The following is a 20,486-nucleotide window of genomic DNA, read 5'->3' as shown; positions in this document are numbered from 1 at the left end:
CCAGTGAGCTTGGTTTTCAAGAAGCGATCAAATTCACTCTGGTATTCAGTTTTGGCTCTGTATAGAGTAGTGGGATCTAAGCAAAAAAAACAGTGCTATTTGGTTTATTTTGATCATTTTAACTGCTTTACACTTATATTTTAGTTTATTTATAAGTATTTATAAATTTACATCTTTGGCCTGACATTATCGGAAGAGAAGAACTACGATATAACAGTTTCCTGATCTCACCAATGACCCCCTTTCGTTCCTGACTGGTCTCTATGTAGGTCACATAGGCTTGGTCACAAATACTTTGCAAGTCGAGCTGGTCTTGCAGAGTGGGAGCAGACAAGATGAAGTCCTCGTGCATCATTCGGATGCTGCGGTCGCACTGCAGACAGGCCCTGGCTGCAGTGACACAGCAGAGCAGGGACACCAGCATCAATGGCATCTTCCCTCTGCAGCTGAGTTTTCCTGCAGCAGAATGAGTCACTTTGGCTCCAGTGAAAGCTTCTGAAACACAGCTGCCAAATATCATTGTCCCTGTCATCACCATTTCATCTGTTGCTCTTATTGAAATGGTACTTTTACAATTACTGCTGCTGTCATACTATTACTCCTATCACATTTTCTGCTGTTTCCCTTTAACCATGATTTGGCATAGTGTTTGAACCATTCTGGCTATTTCTTTAAAATAAAAATAAATTGATGAATATGTCCTTAATAATATGAGAAATTAAAATAATTTTCATTGTTGATCGCCTGGCCAATTATTCATTAGATTAATCAGTTTAAAATAAAACTGTGAAAAGCACCTTCGAGCTTCACTAAAACCCCGACTAACAATCAAAGCCAAAGAGATTTAGCATAGTAAGACAAAGAATATCAGCATCATCACACATACAGTCATATGAAAAAGAAAGATTTCACGTGAAACTATCCAGTCCTGTGGGAAACTAAGTATACCCCATGAGTCAATAGCTTGTAGAACCACCTCAACAATAACTTGAAGTATTTGTTTTCTGTATGACTTTTTCTGGCTCTCAAATCATTGTGGAGGAATTTTTGTCCCACGCTTCTTTACAACAGTGCTTTCATTGAGGTTTGTGGGCATTTGTTAGCTCTTTTAAGGTCCTGCCACAGCATTTCAGTCTGGACTTTGCATGCCATTGCAACACCTTGCAATAGTCTATATCTTTTTTTGTCCCTCTGTTATAAATGCTGGATCCTAGACTGAACGGAGCTGAGCACGATCACCACACACAATTAAGTGGAACTGTGGTAAGGTACCAATTTGGAGTCCATGTCTTGTCCTAGCTTTTAAAAAAATAAAGCACAAAAAATGAAAACCTTGATTCTTTTTCAGCCCTTCTGTTGGAGATTTGCTGCTGTGCTTGGGATCATTGTCCTTTTGCATGACCCAGTTTTGGGCAAGCTTTAGCTATCGGACAGATGACTCTAGAATACTTTGGTATACAGAGGAGTTCATGCTTGACTAAATGACTGTAAGGTGCCCAGGGCAAAACAGCCATACATCATTTCATTTCATTTATTCATTTATAAAGCACATTTAATAACAACAGGGCGTTGACCAAAGTGCTGTACAACATAACAATTAAACAGTGACATTAACAACAACTGATAATTAAAAACAGATTAGGATAAAAGAATTGGTAACACTCCTACAGTTTCGAAAGCCAGAGTAAAAAAATATGTTTTAAGATGCGATTTAAAAAGAGTAACAGTTGGGGCCTTTCTAATGTGGAGAGGTAGATCGTTCCACATTTTCGGTGCCACAACTGCAAATGCCCGATCTCCTCTATGAACCATCCTAGACTTATGTAAAGTAAGGAGTAGGTGATCACTTGATCGAAGGGCTCTAGAGGGCGTATACAGCTGCACAAGGTCAGACAAATAGTCCGGTGCCTGGCCATTTAGCACTTTATAAGTTAAAAGTAAGATTTTGAATTTAATTCTAAAACGCATTGGATGAATTAATTTGTTTCTCAAATGTAAGTTTGCTATCCAAGAGAACCCCCAGGTTTTTTACGTGCGTTTTAACAGCACATGTTAGGTTACATAAGTCCAAATCTGGGGCATTGAAATTACAGCTTGGTCCAAAAATAATTACCTCTGTTTTATCCTCGTTGAAGGTAAGAAAGTTTGAGGCCATCCAGGTTTTAACTTCGTCGAGACATTTGACTAACGATTCCATGGGCGTAGAGGTGTTTTTATTAAACCGAAGATAAATCTGGTGTCATCGGCATATGAGTGAAAGCAGATGTTATGTTTCCTAAAGATTAGGCCTAGGGGCAACATATAGATTGAAAAAAGAATTGGGCCTAATACGGATCCCTGTGGGACACCACAAGTAAAAGGAGCTGGGGAAGAAATAAAATAATCAAGGCTCACAGAAAAAGTCCTCTTGGAGAGGTACGACCTAAACCATTCCAAGGGGATACCTCTGATACCCCTCCTTCGCCATTCTTGGTAGCTGGTACGAGGTGCTTGTGCTGATATGTCGTGTTTTGGTTTTCATTAAACATGGCGCAGTGCATTATGGCCAAACATCTCCATTTTGGTGTTATCTGTCTTTGGACATGCTGTGTGCTCCCATATTCTTTTTAGAGATGGGGCTTTCACCTGGCAACCCTTCTACAGAAGTCACCTTGTTCAGTCTTCTTCTAATTGTGCTGCCATGAACTCTAACATTTAACATGCTACAGTCTGACATTTAGCCCTTGAGCTCTTTGTAGTTTCTCTGAGTTTCTCTTGCTTCGGTGTCCAATCCTATGAAGGTTGAAGCATTGTGTTAGACCGTATCTGAATGCTCCAAACTGCTAAACATTCTGCTTCCTTAGAGGTGCTCCCACTTCCTGCTGCTCAATTAATCAAGTGTTACTTAACCTCTTAATTCCTAAGGAAGCAGTAACATGCACTTCGCTTTTCCACAGGAATGCCTACAATTCTTTTCTATTCACCTGACTGTGAAAAGAAATATCCATTAAACAAAGAATAACTTGCAAAATAAATAATTTTAATTCAAATTGTTTCAGGTTAACCACAGCCTTACTAAGCTGTACATTACATTAAGAGTCACCTTTAAAGTCACTTGACTTCTAACCACTTAATAGACAAGCTCCATTTTCATTATGTGGGCTGTTTTGAAGGTCATACACTGGGCTGGATCCTTCTGACTGGGTGTAGGGGAGCTGCATTTTCTTTCTTAAATAGAAAAATTCAAGTGCCGTCTTGTCTGACCTTGCCCTGCTGTGCTAAACTGCATCCCTAGATGGTGAATTGTCTTGCCAGTGCAGATGACTCACAGGAGATGCATATATTTTTAAGCCTCTGCCTAGTACCTTCTCTATTCTTTATTATTAATATCATTTGATTTTCTCCAGGGAATATGCAGGAAATAAGGAATCAATGACTGAATACTTAAATTTCACAATACTTAAATTTCACAATTCTCTTACAAAATTGTAGTTACATAGAAATGGTTTGAGATTTCTGTTGGGGTTTTTTCATGGTGTCAGTTTCAACTGCCTTTTTTTCCTGTTTTGTGTATAAAATTTGGTCTTGCTTAGAGTTTACTGTCTATGACCTCTGCCTGGAAATAAAGTCAAGGGTTGTTTTGAGTTTTATCTTTGCCTTCTCCCTTAAAGCAACCATTCCTTTGTGTCTGTTACTCTGTGTCTCCTAATTGTTTGGATTTCAGAGGCAGGTCAACATTTAAATAAATCAGACTTAAATTTTTACCTCTGCTACTTCTTTATAAACATTTTACTTTAGCTAGCCTACTAGTCAAATAGTAATCTAGTAGATTTTCACACTGGTGGTACAGCAGTCAGGCTATACAATAATATTATTATTCCAACTGAACTTCATGTACATATTAAAAAAAAAAGGGAAAATTTTGGTTTATTTTACCAAATATAATATTTTAGCTTTTTTGTAGACAATTTTTCTCATTTATGTTTTTCTATTTTTCTTTTTTTTCCCTGTCCCTTGCTCTGCTGTAACGACAGAATTTCGCCAGTGTGGTATTAAATAAAATATATGTCTACATCTCTAGTTCTCAGTTCATAGTAAACTTAAAAACATTTAGAACATCAAAGAACTCACGGATATAAAAATAAGACAAGAGTCGACTACTTCGCCATGGTCGTGTCGTTCAGCTGCCCTGCTATTCATAGCTTGTTGCTGTCACCCAGCGGTAGAAAACCTCTTACAGCCACAATAACATTATTGTTCGCTCTCGATGATCTCACCTCTGTGGTCTGTTCGGGAAGTGAGGCAGTGTACTCCAGTTGTTGTTGTCACAGGGTCGAAGACGGTAATCTGTGGTTACAAACAACCATCGTAAAAAAAAAAAAAAATACAAAATACTAATAATAACAATAACACCCCCCCCCAATCCTCACACACATTCACTACAAGTTGAATGAAACGTTTGAGATTTGAATTGTTTCCACGGACAACGCTAGCACCAACGATTTGGTAAGGAAAATATAAAAATTTAAAAGTAACGTTAACGATAGTCAAAATAACCCCTTCATTTTGCCTTTCTCTTGTGCGTTTCACATTGTTCGCAGCCAGCAATAAACAAATTTGAAGCTGTTTTTTGGCTCTGTGACGATATTGTTCTCACACTACATTTCCCAGAATCCTTCCGCGCTAACTTGTACACGAATGACAGATCGATGGACAAACCAGCTTCGCATTCGCTCCGTTTGGGTGGGACTACGCCTCTGTCGCTGCACCGCAGGCTTCCGCGCGCACAGACGTTGACCCCGGAGTGTGGTCAGATGTGGAGGTAAGGTGAATGTATTTTTGTGGTCGCAGCTTTATTAAGAGCAGTTAAAATGTTTTGTATGTGACACAACGTTTTTTTGCGTGTTACTGTCATGGCGAGTATAGCTTTTAATTGTGAGCACGGTCTTCTGAATCAGTTCGTGAATACTGGTAGAGCGAGTTACTGTTACGGCAATATCCCAACTCGGCGTCAACGGCCGAGTCGAGTGAGTGTTTGTTGGGGATCGATCAGATATCGGAAGTGTTTGATTAGTTGGTTACACGCCAGCTTGACACGGGCGTGGATAGATAACGTAAACATACACGTCGTTGGACGGCGTCTGTGTCCACTGGGATCCTTTCAGAAAGTCAGATGACGACGTTTTTCAGTGTTTGTTGTAATTTAGGTATTTGCCTTGAACAGTTCGTAGTCACTGTGTAGTTAATGTGCATGTTTTTAGAAACCCCTGCATAACCTGCAGTATGGAGCCTGTTGTACTGCACCGGGCCCTGTGGCCTAATTTAAAATGTTATACGTTTCATTCCGATAGCCATTAAAGATTAATATGATTTCAGCCCACAGTTTCAAGACTAATTGCTAGGTTTCTGAAAAAGCACTGATTATCTCTAACATTTTAAGACTGGTCTGCCTTCATTGTTAAGTTCCCTTAATAGAATAAATTGATTTATAATGGATCCCAAGTTGAGCTTTCTCAACTTAATTCTACATTTGAGCAATGGTACAGTTTTGTCAGTAATTACATAGAAATGAGGAACAGGATCTTCACTGGAGCGAAAGCTGACATATAGAGGAAAATGTTTCCCTGTGTCTGCAAGATTTTTGCAAGATTTCGGTTCCTCCTTGCGATACTGGCATTAAATAGCATCACAATAAAAGAAGGATGTGGAGCTGAAGGATAATGTATACCTGTGGGGAAGTTAAGTATGGTTCTGCTGGTGATGACTGCATTCTTATCAATCTGAAAACTGTGGGCTTGCTGTACTACAGCTGTTTGAGGGCTATTATTTACTCATCCCAAAGGTGCTCTTACCTGAGGTAAATGTAATTGAATCCTGCTGACTTGGTGTCTGCGCTTCCTCTGATCACAGCCTGTTTTTACAGTTTTGCTGGCTCTCTCACCATGAGTGCCTGTGCAGAGCCTGGATACCTGCCATTTACCAGATTAAAAGCCCAGTGCTCTCTCTCGCTCTCTCTCTGCTGGATGCTGTTGAACTATGCTATAATAATAAAAGCAAGTGTAGAGACAGTACAGGGCCAATACAGTAATGCTACACAAAAACAGTGTTCAGTGACAGACAATTCAAGGTAAAACAGTAACCCCTTATGCTCAAAATTGTCATCTTTAGCCTGTAACTATGCTGCTGATTGGTTGTGACTGCATCCAGATGTGATTTCTAAAACCCTGAAAGACGACTATTGTGCTTTTGAATTCTTTATTGCACATATTTCTAAATGTTGTTGTTCTTTGGGAGGTATTATTTTGATGGCATGTTTTTTGTGTACTTGTCTCTGTGAGGGAAGTGTTATTGCATCTAAATTTAAATCCTGATTGCAGTGAGTTCTTCCATAATGATATTGCCCCCATCCATGAGGCAAAATCAGGTCACTAAGACGGTTTGATTGGTGTGAAAATTATGCCTTTGCAGCATGAACTAATATTTTTAATGCATCACTAAGACATTTTTGTTTTTTTTCCTGTCTGCAGCGCTTTTAAGCTAACATCAGCAGTGATAATTGGATAGATAGATAGATAGCCAGTGTGATGAAGTCTGCGGTAGATTGGTCAATATTCATGTCCTGTACTCATTTACTTGTTATTCTTTTAGCACTTTAACTTGATTTAGCTTCCATTCATTATTTGATGTGATGATGATATTAATGGTGTTTTATTTCTATTGTTTTTTTGGGTTTCTTTTACACTTGTTGTGGTTTAAACTAACATCTGTCTGTCTGTCTCACAGGAGCAGATATATCAGCCCTTTTTCAGAAATGGAGACATTCCTAAAGATTGGCAGGTAGACATCAGTTTTCCCTTAACTCCCACAGCTGCCAGTGCACAGATTTATATTTCTGTTTCAAAAGCTCTGACAGCAAGTTAAGTACAGCTGTCCATTCCTGCCACTCTTCTTCCAACCCGCACGCCTTCAGCATGTATCAAATAGTGCCGGTGGCTCCTGGGGAGCAGCAGATGGCTGGGGGACCCGGAGGCTCCCCACTTAAGAAGAAACTTTCTCATGAAGGTCGGCCACTGGTGATGGCAAGTATGTTGGGCTGTGTGCTGGTGCTAGCTGCTGTGGTCGCCTGGTGCTATTACTCAGTGTCGCTTCGTAAAACCCAGTTGTTCAAGACAGCGTTGTTAGACCTGAACAAGGATGGTTTTATTATTCACAACCAAGCTGGGGCTGTTGTCTTCACTATGGCATTCAGGTGGGTTCATATTATTGATTATTTTTAAATTAATAATTGGTAATTTGCTGATTTTTGTCTTTTTTGGACTTGTTGTCTATGCTTTTAATGCTTAGGAAACTGTACAGAGAATCATCTGCGTTTTTGTTTCCTTTAACAAGATACATTTTGATTAATAATTTAATTATTTGAATTGCCTGATTGCCTACTAGTCATGGTTATTTTAATGAACTAAAACTAAAGCAAAACCTAAAACTGACCTTGTTAAATAAAATAGAAATAAATACTACACTTTAAAAAAACTGTAATTAAACTGATTTTATGAACTTGGAAAACTAACTAAAAGTTAAAATAAGTTTTGGCATTTTAATTTGCTAAAATTTGTTATTACGCCTTTACAGATTTTTTTTTTAAATTTGTGCCTTTTGCATATGCCCTACATTCAGTCACTATTTAAAAGACTAAAACTAATAAAAACTAAAGCTAAACATTTTTAAACAATAAAAGATGAATTACAAAATTTGAAATTAGAATTAGAAAATACAAAACTAAAATAACTCTGCTACTTATAAGGGTAATAAATATGACTAGTTATAATTTTATCTTACAGCTGAGATAAGGACCAAAGGAATGTCTGTGCAATCCAAATCAAGACACTCCACAAACACTTCTCTTGTGAAACTAAGTCCCAGCAAATCGTGGACTCATTGCCTTTGTAACTTCTGTTGGTCTTGACAGAGTTCTTCTTCTTTGTATCTGCTTTAAGTCTGCCTGTCTGCAGTGTTGGGATGGATGATGAAAAATCAGACGAGACAGACACATGATTACACCCTTAGGGAAGACTGTAATAGATGTGTCCTTTGCCAGCAGAGTTCATACCGACAGAAATAGCTATAGAACAATCACTCCACAGACAACTAGAACAACGGAATAGAACTTACAACATTTTCTTTGTTGTTGCACTACTACTAATTTGTTTTAAAACACAAATAATATCAACTGTGTTTAACTGGCCCCTTTGTTTTCTTTCTTTTAAACACCTAATCTTAGGTCTGGTACTCTGGATGTGGACTCTTGCTCAAAGGAGGGAGATATTCTGAGCTGCACTCAGTCGGATTCTGGCAAGCTCAACTTTTTTATCCAAACAGTTCGTCCAAAGGACACGGTGATCTGTTATCGGGTTCGCTGGGAGGAGCTGCAGAATAAGCACTTGGTAGAGCATGTCATGGCCTATAATGACTCTCATTGGTATGGAGGGGCAGAGACGGCAACACAGTACTGGCCTATCAGATTTCAGGGAGAAGAGGAACCACAACCTTTCATCGCAAGTGACGTCTACTCCAATCGAAATGCTTTTGGAGGAATTCTAGAGCGGTACTGGCTGTCATCAAATGCAACTGCCATTAAGATTAACGACTCAGTACCGTTTCATTTGGGCTGGTCAGAGAAGAACAGGACACTGAGGTTCCAGGCCCGGTACCAGGACTCTCCCTTCAGACCACTAGAAAGACAGCAGACCTTTCCTGAACTCAGTTATAGAGTCTGTGTGGGGTCAGATGTCACCTCTATTCACAAGTACATGGTGAGTGTAATTATGCTGGATATTTGACAAATATTTAATAATGTTAAAAGCTGCCAATTTAAAGTGTAGTGGATATATACTCAGATGTACAACAAATAACTGGACCAGAAACACTTGTCCCATCCTGCATATGCATTTTTAATTTAATACTACTGCCATTAATTCTTTGTTCCCCTGCAGAGCAGGTTTAATCTTTAACATTCCAGAAAATATACTTAGGTTGGGGAAATGACTCTTTGATTTACTGTTGAATTTAAGTGTCTGTTCACTTCCAAAGAAATGGAAATCCTCTAATTTTTATTGTAGTTCATTTTTAATGGAGAGAGACAGAATATCAATCAAAACCCCAGAAAAAAGGACATTACATCAAATTTACAGACTAAATTGATTTGCTTGTCATTGAGTGAAAAAGGTATTTAATCTCCTACAACCCAGCCTGAAGTCACAGTTACAGATACTCCTGATCTCAACTCAATATGTGTATAAAGCACACCTGTCCACAGAATCAATTTCTTCTCTTCCAACCTGTCCACCACCATGGGCGAGACCAAAGAGTTCTCAAAGGCTTTCAAAGATTGTTGACCTACGAAAGGCTGGTATAAGTTACAGTAGGAAGCTTGGGGAGAAGTTTACAACTGTTGGTGTAATTGGAAAAAGTATAAAATGACCATCAATGTCCTCAGCATGGAGATTTTGCCTCATGGGCGAGGACTATCATAAGAGAGGTGATGGATCACCTCAAAGCTGTGATCTGTCACCACTGGCAACACACTATGCTATAATGGATTGAAATCTTGAAGCGCCCGCAAGGCCACCTGGTCAAGAACTAGGGTTGCCAACTCCCTGAAAAATAAATAAGGGACACCTCGTGGCCAGGGCCGGGCAACCCAGTTGTCTTCACCCTTCCCAGTGTGGTAGCTCTTTTTTTGTGTGTGTGAAATTATTTTTTAACCATTTGACTTGAATTTGATTTAAGCAGATGCATATTCTTTGTGATATGAACACATGGGAAACAAATGATCATTTAGCCATTTATTTTTAGCTCAAAATGACAACATTAACACAGTAAAACAGGTCTCTTTCTTAAACAGAAGCCTGTCATGCTTAACTTTTGAGAATATAAGTAAATCTTTCTTTAAAAGAACTCTGTCCTGCTTAACTTAAAATTATATAAATTAATAGAAAGCAATAGAACGAAAAATATTCTTGTAACAGTGCACATATAGTGCATTTAGTACAATTGGCTTCAGTTGAGGTATTATTTCAGCTTTTCTAATGCTAATCAGCTGCTCCTGTTTGTAAACCCGCTTGTTCCCATGATTACGCATCATAACTCATCATCATTATTCATCTATGTATTACTTTTATGTATTATTCATCTATTTGTTGTAATCATCCATCCTTGCAGTTGTTTATTACACAAAATAAATGATATTATCACACTTCTGGCCACATAGCGCTGATATTCACCGCACATGCCCATATTAACCATAACCAGAGGGTTTAAACAACAAACCAGTGTTTACATACCATATCTGCTTCTGCCGTGGCCTGGTGGACAAAAAATTGGTTAAGGGTTCCCCGAGCTTTCACGCCCCTCATGTTCTTCTTGTGCCCACCATGCCTATGGAAAAAGTGCGCCGGCACACAGTGCAGTGCGCTTTATAGGTGTTATCGTGCACTTTCCCAGCCAGGTGTTTTCCTTTTCCCAGTCCTCCCTGTACTTTTGCAGCCTTTTTTCTTTTCTTTCTCTGAGGGGAACAAACATTGCTGCTCTAATGCTGGGCTTACACTGTGCGATTTTTGGCCCATTTTGAGCCGATTTTTGAGTGATCGGACCGATTTTGGCCTTCATCGTGCATCGTGTAGTATACGTGGGGTAACGAGAAGCGATTAACACCTCACGACCAGCTCCCGATCATCAATCGCTCGTGAGGGTGTCACCACAGCCGCTCACACTGCTCATGCGCAAACACGTAAACATCGGTGAAAAAGACGGCGCAGCACGGCTGTGCAGCGTGTGATCTGGACACAAGTGATGGAGGCACTTGTAGAACTTTGGAAAGCTCATCCGAGCCTTTTCGATGTGGCATCACAAAATTATCACGACCACAACAACCGTGAAAATAGTTGGATTTACACTGCTGCTCAATCACAGCTGCCTGATCATGTTTTTCATTAGCAATTTAGCAAAGTTGATGGTGGTGTGTCTGTGTGAGTGAAAGACAGAGAGAGAGCGAGCGACAGATTTTCTGTTATAACCTTCATGTTATGTTGGCACAGTGTGAGCACTCAGGTCGCATCAGAGCATCGGGCGGTATAGTGTGAGACCCTGCATCGTGACCTGCAAACTTCTAATCCCTGCGAGTCAATCGTGCAGTTTGAGCAAGAGCTGAATAACGTGACTGAAAAAAATCGCAGTGTCTGCCCAGCTTTAGGTGTACTGTCGTCCGAGACGTGCACCGCAGTGTCGGCGTTTGTTTCCCTGTTGGCCATGCTTGTTGTTGTGGTCATCTGTTGTCTTCCGGTATTTTCTCCGCAAGCGACCTTTCCTCGACCAATGAGATGAGCGGTAATCTGAATTGTCATACTCGAATTGTCATAAGTGTGCTGTCAGCTCATTGGTCACAAAGCAGGAGAGGTTTTCAAACAAAGCGTTAATTCCATTAACATTTATAGACTACTTTTGATTCTCACTGTATTACGGGACAAAGTGCGTCCCTTATTAGCTCAATACGGGACGTGTACTTTTGTTTCTAAATACGGGACGATTCCGTTTTTTAAGGGACGGTTGGCAACCCTATCAAGAACGCAAATGTACAGGATCATCTCAAGTTTTGTAAGTGAACATCTAAATGATTGAGAGAAGGCCTGGGCGAATGCACAGTGGTCAGATGAAACTAAAATCAAGCTCTCTGGCATCAACTTTACATGTCTGGGTTTGGAGGAAGAGAGATACTGGGTATGACCCAAAGAGTAGCATTCCCTACGTGAAGCATGGAGGTGGAAAGATTATGCTATGAGGCTGTTTTTCTTCTGAGAATATAGGACAACTCCATCACATTGAGGGGCCAATGGATAGGGCCATGTACTGTAAAATCTTGGATGAGAACCTACTTCCCTCAGCCAGGATACTTCGTATGGGTTGTGGATGGGTCTTCCAACATAGCATCAAGATAAAGATAGTGTGGCGAAAGAAGTACAAAACGTCAAGATTCGGCGTGGCCAGTCTTAGACTTTAATTCTATTAAAAAATTTGTGGACGGAGCTGAAGCTTCGAGTTGCCAAGTGAAGGCCAAGAAACCTAAAATATTAAGAGTGTTTCTGTAAAGATGAGTGGGCCAAAATCCCTCCTGAGATGTGTGCAAACCTGGTGAATGATGACATGACAGTGCTTTGGAGGGTTTCTCCTCCAAATACTAAGTCATATTTTTCTTGGGTATTAAGTACTTATTTCACTCTGTAACCTGCAAATCAATTTATAACTTTTATGCAGTGATTTTTTTTCAGGTTTTTTCTTTGTAAGAGAGCAAACTTATGAATTAATAATGATTTCCCCAATTGTAAATGCTTTCTTAATGAGGATATCAATATTATAATCTTATAGTGTGTTTGTAAAATCTTTAGAAAAAGTCTAAAAATTGGCTTATGTAGTTGGTTATTTCTTGACACGGAAAGCTGAAATTCTCAAGCTGTAAGGGACCAAGCAACCCCTAAGCTAATTTATCTGGTTATTGTAAGGATGCCAGTAGGCATATTTCCTTACACTTGTTTAATCAAGCACAAAGCCTGTGCAGGCTTGAATGAAAGACAATAACCACACATTTAAAAACATCTCAAATCACTTACTTCATGTTCTTTTCTTTTCTTTTTCCCCCCTAATCATTCATGTTCTTTTCTCAGGTGCGCCGGTATTTCACAAAGCCTATCAAAGTCCCATCTGCTGATTTGTTCAAAAAACCAGTGTGGTCCACATGGGCTATCTACAAGACCGCTGTAACTCAGGAGAAGCTGCTGCGCTATGCCGCTGACATTACTAGGCATGGCTTCAACTGCTCCCATCTGGAGCTGGATGACCGCTACACAGCAGATTACGGAGAGTTTGACTTTGACCCGCAGAAGTTCCCCAATGCAAGCGGCATGTTTGACAAACTAAGAGAGGGCGGCTTTCAAGTTACACTCTGGACGCACCCTTTTATCAACTATGACTCCATAAATTTTGGTGCAGCTGTGGAGAAAGAGCTATTTGTCCGTGAGCCAGGCGGTGAACTGCCCGCTCTGGTTCGCTGGTGGAACGGGATTGGAGGAATCTTGGACTTCACAAACCCAGACGCTCGTGAATGGTATTCCTCAAACTTGCACATGCTCAAAAGTCGCTATGGGGTGACCTCCTTCAAGTTTGATGCAGGAGAAACGAGCTACCTGCCCCGTCAGTTTAGTACCCTGGGCCCACTGTCAAACCCTTCCACCTTCACCCGCCGCTACACAGAGATGGCTATACCATTTATGGAGCATGCTGAGCTAAGGGTTGGTTACCAGAGTCAGAACATCTCCTGCTTCTTCAGGATCATTGACAGGGACTCGGTGTGGGGTTACGAGCTCGGCCTCAAGTCCATCATCCCTACTGTTCTGACTATAGGCATTTTGGGTTACCAGTTTGTCTTACCTGATATGATAGGAGGAAATGCCTACCCGAACCATACTGCAGGTATGGCATGCATTTTAAGAGTGTTAGCTCTGTTAAAAAAACAGATTTTCTATGATCTGGTTTTATCTGACAGTCTTTCATCTGCGTTTAAGGTGGGTTAAATGGTCTGCCAGACAGAGAACTGTACATCAGATGGTTGGAGCTATCTGCCTTTATGCCCGCCATGCAGTTCTCCATACCTCCATGGGCTTATGACAATGAGGTAAGCCAAATAAAGCAAGCGATGAATTTTAGATGTAGAAAAGTATTTTACAGTGTGTAGCCTCTTAGCTTTTCCTGCATTTAAATTTACTAAATTGTGTGTGTGTGTGTACATCACACATACACACTTTTGCAACATTTGTAATAGGGTTTGTAACAATTTTGCAACACATTTTACAGTTGGTGTAAAAATGATCTTTTTTGCTCTATCAGTACTATAGTGCAAAATACTAATTACAGATTAAATAATGAACGGGACGCTTAAACTTAACCTTTACATTATCGTGAAGCGGCTGTTTGTTTGCTTGTAGAGAAATGACAGAATAATTGTTGCTTCAAATTCTTTTTGGTGTGTTTAAAAACTACCACAGGAGGGCGCCAAAGTTTAAACCATAAAGGTCTACACCAGGGGTGTCCAAACTTTTTTCACTGAGGGCCACATACATAAAAATATAGGAGGGGCTGGGCTACTTACTAGAAATTAGGTATATAACCTTAACTTTAGTGTATTAAAGTTAGAAAAACACTTAAAAGTGGTCAAATATGTTATATTGTTGAATATAATTAAAGACAAAACTGCCTTCATCATAACTTTCCATAAATGGATCTGTATTGATTTATTCAGAAAAGGCTTTGGTAGCTCATTCTCAGAACAGCAGCCTCAGATTTCTTCTTAGACAGAAGATTTACAGTACAGAGAAAAAACAATAAAGGGGAAAATGGGACGGGTACATTTCAAGTTTGTTATTTAAGTTATTAGGCTTAGCAACACACCTATTAACGTTCGTTTGAAACCGTTATCAACATTAACAGACTGAACTGGACTTAATAACAGGAGTGCACGAAAAAAATACTGTTGCTGACCCTGCAGGAGAGCTACCCTTTGCTTTAATTTCTGCACTCGATCAGCACCAGTGTAGGATGCATAGGCCTGATGTTTGGTTTCATAATGACGTCGTACATTATACTCTTTCATAACTGCCACAGTTTCAGTGCAGATCAAACAGAAACACTTCCCCTTGAATTCTATGAAGAAATATTCACTCTCTCACTATGTCTGAATATTTCTGCATTCACTTTCTACCTTTCGCTTCTTTGGTTCTGCCATGTTTAGTAACTTGGGGTAAATTTCTTCTGTGATTGTCTTTTTTGGTGGAGCAACTGCCTTGATCAACAGTAGCTCCCCCTGGTGTTAAAACTAAGAAGTGCAATACACGTAAGCAAAAGTTGAAGTGTGGGCCATATTCTATTCTATTTATAAAATTACTTGCGGGCCAATTAAAAATGGATCGCGGGCCGCAGTTGGCCCGCGGGCCAGAGTTTGGACACCCCTGGTCTACAAAGACCAGTTATGGGGAATTTAAGGGTATGCATACCAGTTAAATGAAATCTGTTTACCTGTTATAAAAAAGAAAACAAGAATATTTTAGAAATTTGTCAAAAAAATGTTTAAAACTAGAAGTTATATATATCTATATATATATCTATATATATATCTATATATATATATATATATATATATATATATATATATATATATATATATATATTTATGTATGTATATATATGTATGTATATATATAGATATATATATATATATATATATATTGAAAGAGCTAAATAGTCCTTAATCACACATAACATTTTATAGAATTATGTCGATTTGGCCAGCGCATCAGATTCCCTTTTCTTAGTCAAATAGTCTGTCTTGCCTTTTCTTGTCATTAAATGAACCCATGGCAATCAGTTTTAGTTCAAAAGTGATTCCATGATGCTCCAAGATGTTTTGTTAGACCTTTCTATTAATGATACTGGTGCTTTGCTCTAATCTCCCCATGCTATTTGCAGAAATGGAAACTCACACCGTAACTAGTCTCGCATCAAAATGTTATTCAGCTCTTCTGCGAAAGTAAAGAGTTTAAACTTGGACTCTTATGTTTACGACTGTATGAGTACCTTCTTCCAGTCATCTTTAGTCCAGTGTTTGTGCTTGTTGGCAAATCTGAAACGCTTCTGTTTGCAGCGCTCAGTTATTCCTTCCTATTTGTTCAGTCGTCAGTTTATGGTCATTCTGGAAACCTCATACTCTGATCTAGAAGCATTTATCGCTGCCTGAAAATCAGCAGTGGTCTGCTTTTTGTCTATAGCACTTAAAATCTTGAGGTGCCTTTCATCTACTTCAGTCAGCTTTTCTTTTCTGCCTCTTCCTTGACACATTTTCTAGGTACCAGTCTTTTCAGTCCATGACATACTTGACCACACTGTGGGAACACTGTGAGTCCTGACCTATTTGTTTTAGGCCATCCAGCATAATGAAGTGCTTTAATGTGGTCTCTTTACTTTTCTTATGATCACTCCATGTGGTAAGATCTTGCATAGAGTGGGTGGTGTTGTAATACATGTAGCATGTAGTGTACCATGATAGAAATTAAAAAAAAAGTTAAAACAAATAACAATACAGCAGCAAAAACAGTTAGTAGTTTTTTTTTTCAAGTCCTCCTACTGGACACCAAAAATCTCTCTCTCAGGATGACAGAGAAGAATGCCCAGATAAGATTTATACTTCTAACAGCAGTTTTGCACTTTAGAGATGTAAACATGGTTTCAGACAGGTTAATTTCTAAAAAGCATTCCAGATCATGCCCTCTGACTGTCCAGCTATAAGACCATGTGGGCTCCGAGTTGATTTTAATATAAAAATACTCATCCAAGTCAACTTACCCTGTACACAAGGTTTAGAAGCTTTAAACATTTTCTTGTGTCTCTCTGGCTTAGTGAATGTTGCCTTACCTTCTTCTGACCTCCGTACACCGTAAAGCGCTAAAGAAAATCAGATTTTTCTCAAAAAAAAAAAAAGAATAAATAAAATGCCATTTTCATTAACAAATATTTCTCCTAGAAAATATACAAGTACTGATCACAAGTCAAAAACAATAAGTCAGTTCTTTTTCTATGTGCTTTGATGCATAAATTGAAGCAGGACGTGTGGATGGTTTTATTACTCTGCTGTCTGTTAGGTGGCCTCTGCTCCATGCTAACTCAATGTCTTTGTGCATCTGCAGGTGGTAAAGATAGCACAGAAGTTCACAGGGCTCCATGAAACTCTGGTGGCACCAAAAGTTCTTGAATTGGCACATGTGGTTCTTGATACAGGAGACCCAATCATAAGGCCCCTCTGGTGGATTGCCAATGATGATGAGGCTGCCTATAAGATCGACTCCCAGTTCCTGATTGGGGATGACCTCATGGTGGCGCCAGTGTTGGAGCCAGGAAAGCAAGAGAGGGATATCTACTTGCCTGCAGGACGATGGAAAAGCTACAAGGGGGAACATTATGATAAAGGTCCCATGTACCTCACTGATTACCCTGTGGACCTGGATGAGATCGCTTTCTTTACAAGGGTTCTTTGAAGGCATTAAAGAATTGAAAACCGGACTGACACACACACGCACGCGTCCGCACACATTAGTTTGAGCACACATGCCAAGTAAAAGCAGGGAGGCACCACCAGAAGCTTGAGTTGAGAGTAGAGTGACATTTTAATGAAGATTAACCTCATGTCTCTTCCATCCTGCTCTTTGTCAGGACTTCTGCCTGCAGATTAAAACCCTCCGCCCAAAGAATTAGAATTACCTTCTAATTCTCATTTTGCATCCTTAAGCTAATACTCATCCTTGTGTGCCTTTCACAGCCAATAGAAGATCCGATCTGTGATTGTATCATCACCATTCTTAGCCTTAGTGGCCATCTAATACTGCGTTTTTTTTTTTTTCCTCAAAGCCCAAAGCTCTACAGCAAGCATGGCGGCGGTTTTGGGTTAATATTATTTCCATTAGCTTATTAATAGAAGTAACTGTACCATTTAGGGGGTCTTTTTGGGGGTGACTGGGTTAGGCAATAAAAAATGCACTATAGCCATACTTAAGTCTGTGTTTTTAACTTTTTAAGCTAACATGCATTAATTTGTATTGCACTGACATCTACATTTTACAGTCTTTTGATTAATTGCTCTTTATATTTATTAATTTTTATTTGTGGATACTGTTGGATGTTTTTAAATATGCATGATTCTGGGGATGAATAAAGGGGTTAACAATAAGCTGCAAATACTTTTATGTCAGTAAGTCCCATAACCTATAGTGCCATTATATTATTTTAGTGCCAAAATCTACTGCTTTATGCTTTTTATTAAAAAAGTCTGCACAAGTCAACTTAACTGCTCAGGGTACATTTAAAAGATATTTATTATTGATCCACAGTAATATATTTGTTATACATTACTGTGCAAAAGTCTTGCACCGCTTCTCATTGTCTTATTTTAATTCGAAGGAGCCAAACTTTCTTGCAATTTTTAAGTGTTTTTTGGGCAATAGTTGTCCAGGCTTGTCTGAAGGTCTTTCAGATTTTTTTTTCTATGGATTTTGGCTTTTACTTGTTTTCAGCCCAAGTCGTGTAGCTGACTATTTTTAGATGTGTTTATTGTTTGCGAAGCCACTTAACACTGACCTATGAATAACTAGAGCTTAAAGGAAGACACCTAACACAAGGGATGAACTACTGTTGTGTTTATCACAGACAACTTTGTAAGGAACCAATTTTAAACTGTATCTTAGGGACTGTTTTGCTACCAGCCGGTCTCAAAAACATATAAATATTTCCGTTTTTGTTTTTTTTTGTTTTTTTTAGCTGAATCAACAAAAATCCAAGGTTTACACAGTTTGACAGGCATAAAATTGTATTTTTGCACCACCAAGGTTATAAGAGAAAACTTGGTACTTGGTGGTGTGCGGTGTGTCCTTAAAAACATTAAGGGAAACTGGACAATCGGACAAAAGAAATTACAGACAGAAATAGCTGTCGGCAGCGGATGAACAATCTCTGTTTCTTAAGTTGTGTCCTTAAGAAATTTGTGCTTCATTTCATCTACTGTTCACTCAGGCCTTATCAGAAATGGTCTCAGTAAAAGGGTGGCTGTCAAGAAGCCATTCTTAAGCAAGAGAAATAGGGAGAAAAGGCTGAGGTGTGTCTAATTACAAAAGAATTGGACTGAAAATCAGTGGCAATCTGACGGAGTGATGAATCCAAATTTTTTGGGGGCGATCAAATCATCAACGGTATTTACGGATGAGGTGAAGACAGAGGTACAATGGCGAGTGTCTATAGCACAGTCAAGTCACTGTCAGGGTTTGGGGATATATTTTAGCCAGTAGTGTTGGGGATCAGCAGACTACTTAAAGAAATGACACAAAAGCTTACCTAAGAGAGTTCAGGCGGTGTTAAAGAATAAAGGTGGTCGTACCAAATACTGACTTTCAAACTTAGTAGAATTGTACAAACTCTGTTTTTGCCTTATTTGTTGGTTTTTCTCTGTATGTTTGCAAATTTCAATAAATTGCTGTCCTATTTCCTAGTCATAACTTTAAAATAAAGAGAAATGAGGGGTGGCTCAAGACTTTTGCACAGCACTCTATTATTATAAGTGATTTACCTTGTAAAACAGTTATTATTCTCAAAGATGCCATATATTAGTGTGCCATCTATGTCTGCCTTGTGGCTTCATTTGCCTTATTAGCTAATCTATGGTATGCCAACCTTAGCAAAGAGAACCAGAGGGATAAAACACATTTCTACATAAATTGATGTTTTTGATGCAGTGTTTCAAAGCAGTGACATTGCAAAGCGCATGAAGAGTTTAAATGTTTGTCTGCTCTTTCATAGTGATTGCCAGCATGAGAGTAAAGCACACCAAGTAATTTGAATGCCTTGCTTGAAAATAATGAAAACAGCAGTGTTAATGTATATGAATTTGTCTTGGAATTACAGCAACTTACAAATGATAAATCCTATAAATTGGCCGTGTTTAAGTTTTTTTTTCTTGCATTCTTGATCCTACCACAGGAAATGTTAAAATTTTACATAGAATGGTTTTTACTGACACAGTACACAGCAGCATTTCTTCAAATGAATAAGTAAATGGATGCATACATAATTTCATTCTTCTTTTTAGTAACCTTACTTTGTCATCTTTGTTGTGAAACCAGGAAAGCTTGTGTGAGATTGTGTGAGAATCTAACCTATGTTAAATAGGTTAGATCGCAAAATGTAAAATATAACATGTATCTATGAAGGTTTTTAAAAGGACATTCACTTAAAACACAATAAGTGGATTTGGCGATCACATACTGTTTGATGCTTTAGGTGTGATGGTGAAATCATCAACGTGACATAACAGATGTGAATGTTAAAGGGAAAGTTTTCTGTGTAAAAATATTTTGTTGTTGTTGCCCCCCCCCCCCTCCCCTCCCGTGATTGAGTGCTTGGCACAATTAGAGGGTAGACTGCCAAAGAACAAATATTTAATTTTATTTATGCATATGGTATATGTTTGTTTTTCGTGTGACATCTAGAGAAGTACTGTATGTATTGTCATGAATGACTTATGTGTATTTACCTGCGATCAGACTAGGTGAAATTCACCTACCTGACTTTTGCATCAATGTTGACTTTTTCAGGTTATTCATGTTTAAAGACCTGTTTTTCACAGTTGCAAACACTGTATATGCCTGATGCGTCTCTTATGAAAGAGTCATCTCAGTCACAGAGTGAGCACATCAAATGGGTGGGAAAAGTGATTTCTGCATTTGTGGAAATAACTGTAAAAAGTAATTAAATAAGTCTTTATCAGACAGCTAAAAAAATAAATGATTGATCTGCTCGCAATAACGTCTATTTTTCTGTCCTGTTTGTCTTTCTGTTAGAGCTCACAAAAAAATCTTTCTGTAGTGATG

The 20,486-nt window shown here is 38.9% G+C and overlaps 2 protein-coding genes across 18 annotated transcripts in view; one reads left to right on the top strand and one right to left on the bottom strand.

Annotated features, from left to right (window-relative positions):
- Window positions 1-4,832, bottom strand: part of izumo1 (izumo sperm-egg fusion 1) — a 13,225-nt gene extending 8,393 nt beyond the window's left edge. The window contains exons 1-4 of one of the 15 annotated variants that reach the window (XM_086314860.1): window positions 4,699-4,832; window positions 4,257-4,326; window positions 232-506; window positions 2-76 (exon numbers count right to left, since the gene is read on the bottom strand). In XM_086314860.1, coding sequence (XP_086170986.1) covers window positions 2-76; window positions 232-433 — 277 coding nt within the window. In that variant the 5' untranslated portion in view covers window positions 434-506; window positions 4,257-4,326; window positions 4,699-4,832. The other 14 variants (XM_086314858.1, XM_086314865.1, XM_086314868.1 and 11 more) reach the window with 14 other exon arrangements.
- Window positions 4,339-20,486, top strand: LOC147317656 (alpha-galactosidase MYORG-like). 3 transcript variants are annotated; one of them, XM_086314851.1, is made up of 8 exons: window positions 4,339-4,485; window positions 4,651-4,801; window positions 6,763-6,816; window positions 6,950-7,228; window positions 8,258-8,789; window positions 12,693-13,497; window positions 13,590-13,699; window positions 16,761-20,486. In XM_086314851.1, exons 2-8 carry the CDS (start codon window positions 4,689-4,691, stop codon window positions 17,106-17,108), a joined length of 2,241 nt encoding a protein of 746 aa, XP_086170977.1. In that variant the 5' UTR covers window positions 4,339-4,485; window positions 4,651-4,688; the 3' UTR covers window positions 17,109-20,486. The 3 variants fall into 3 exon arrangements, with proteins under 3 accessions (XP_086170977.1, XP_086170979.1, XP_086170978.1); XM_086314853.1 differs by lacking the exons at window positions 4,339-4,485; window positions 4,651-4,801 and adding an exon at window positions 4,812-5,836; XM_086314852.1 differs by lacking the exons at window positions 4,339-4,485; window positions 4,651-4,801 and adding an exon at window positions 5,792-6,106.

The sequence above is a fragment of the Aulonocara sp. 'chitande type north' Nkhata Bay genome, linkage group LG12 (genome assembly GCF_057382095.1).
Source record: "Aulonocara sp. 'chitande type north' Nkhata Bay isolate Kocher_YH1m ecotype deep benthic linkage group LG12, A_spYH_male_GT1.1, whole genome shotgun sequence".
In the NCBI taxonomy this organism is placed as follows: domain Eukaryota; kingdom Metazoa; phylum Chordata; class Actinopteri; order Cichliformes; family Cichlidae; genus Aulonocara; species Aulonocara sp. 'chitande type north' Nkhata Bay.
This window is presented reverse-complemented; position numbering and strand designations above follow the sequence as displayed.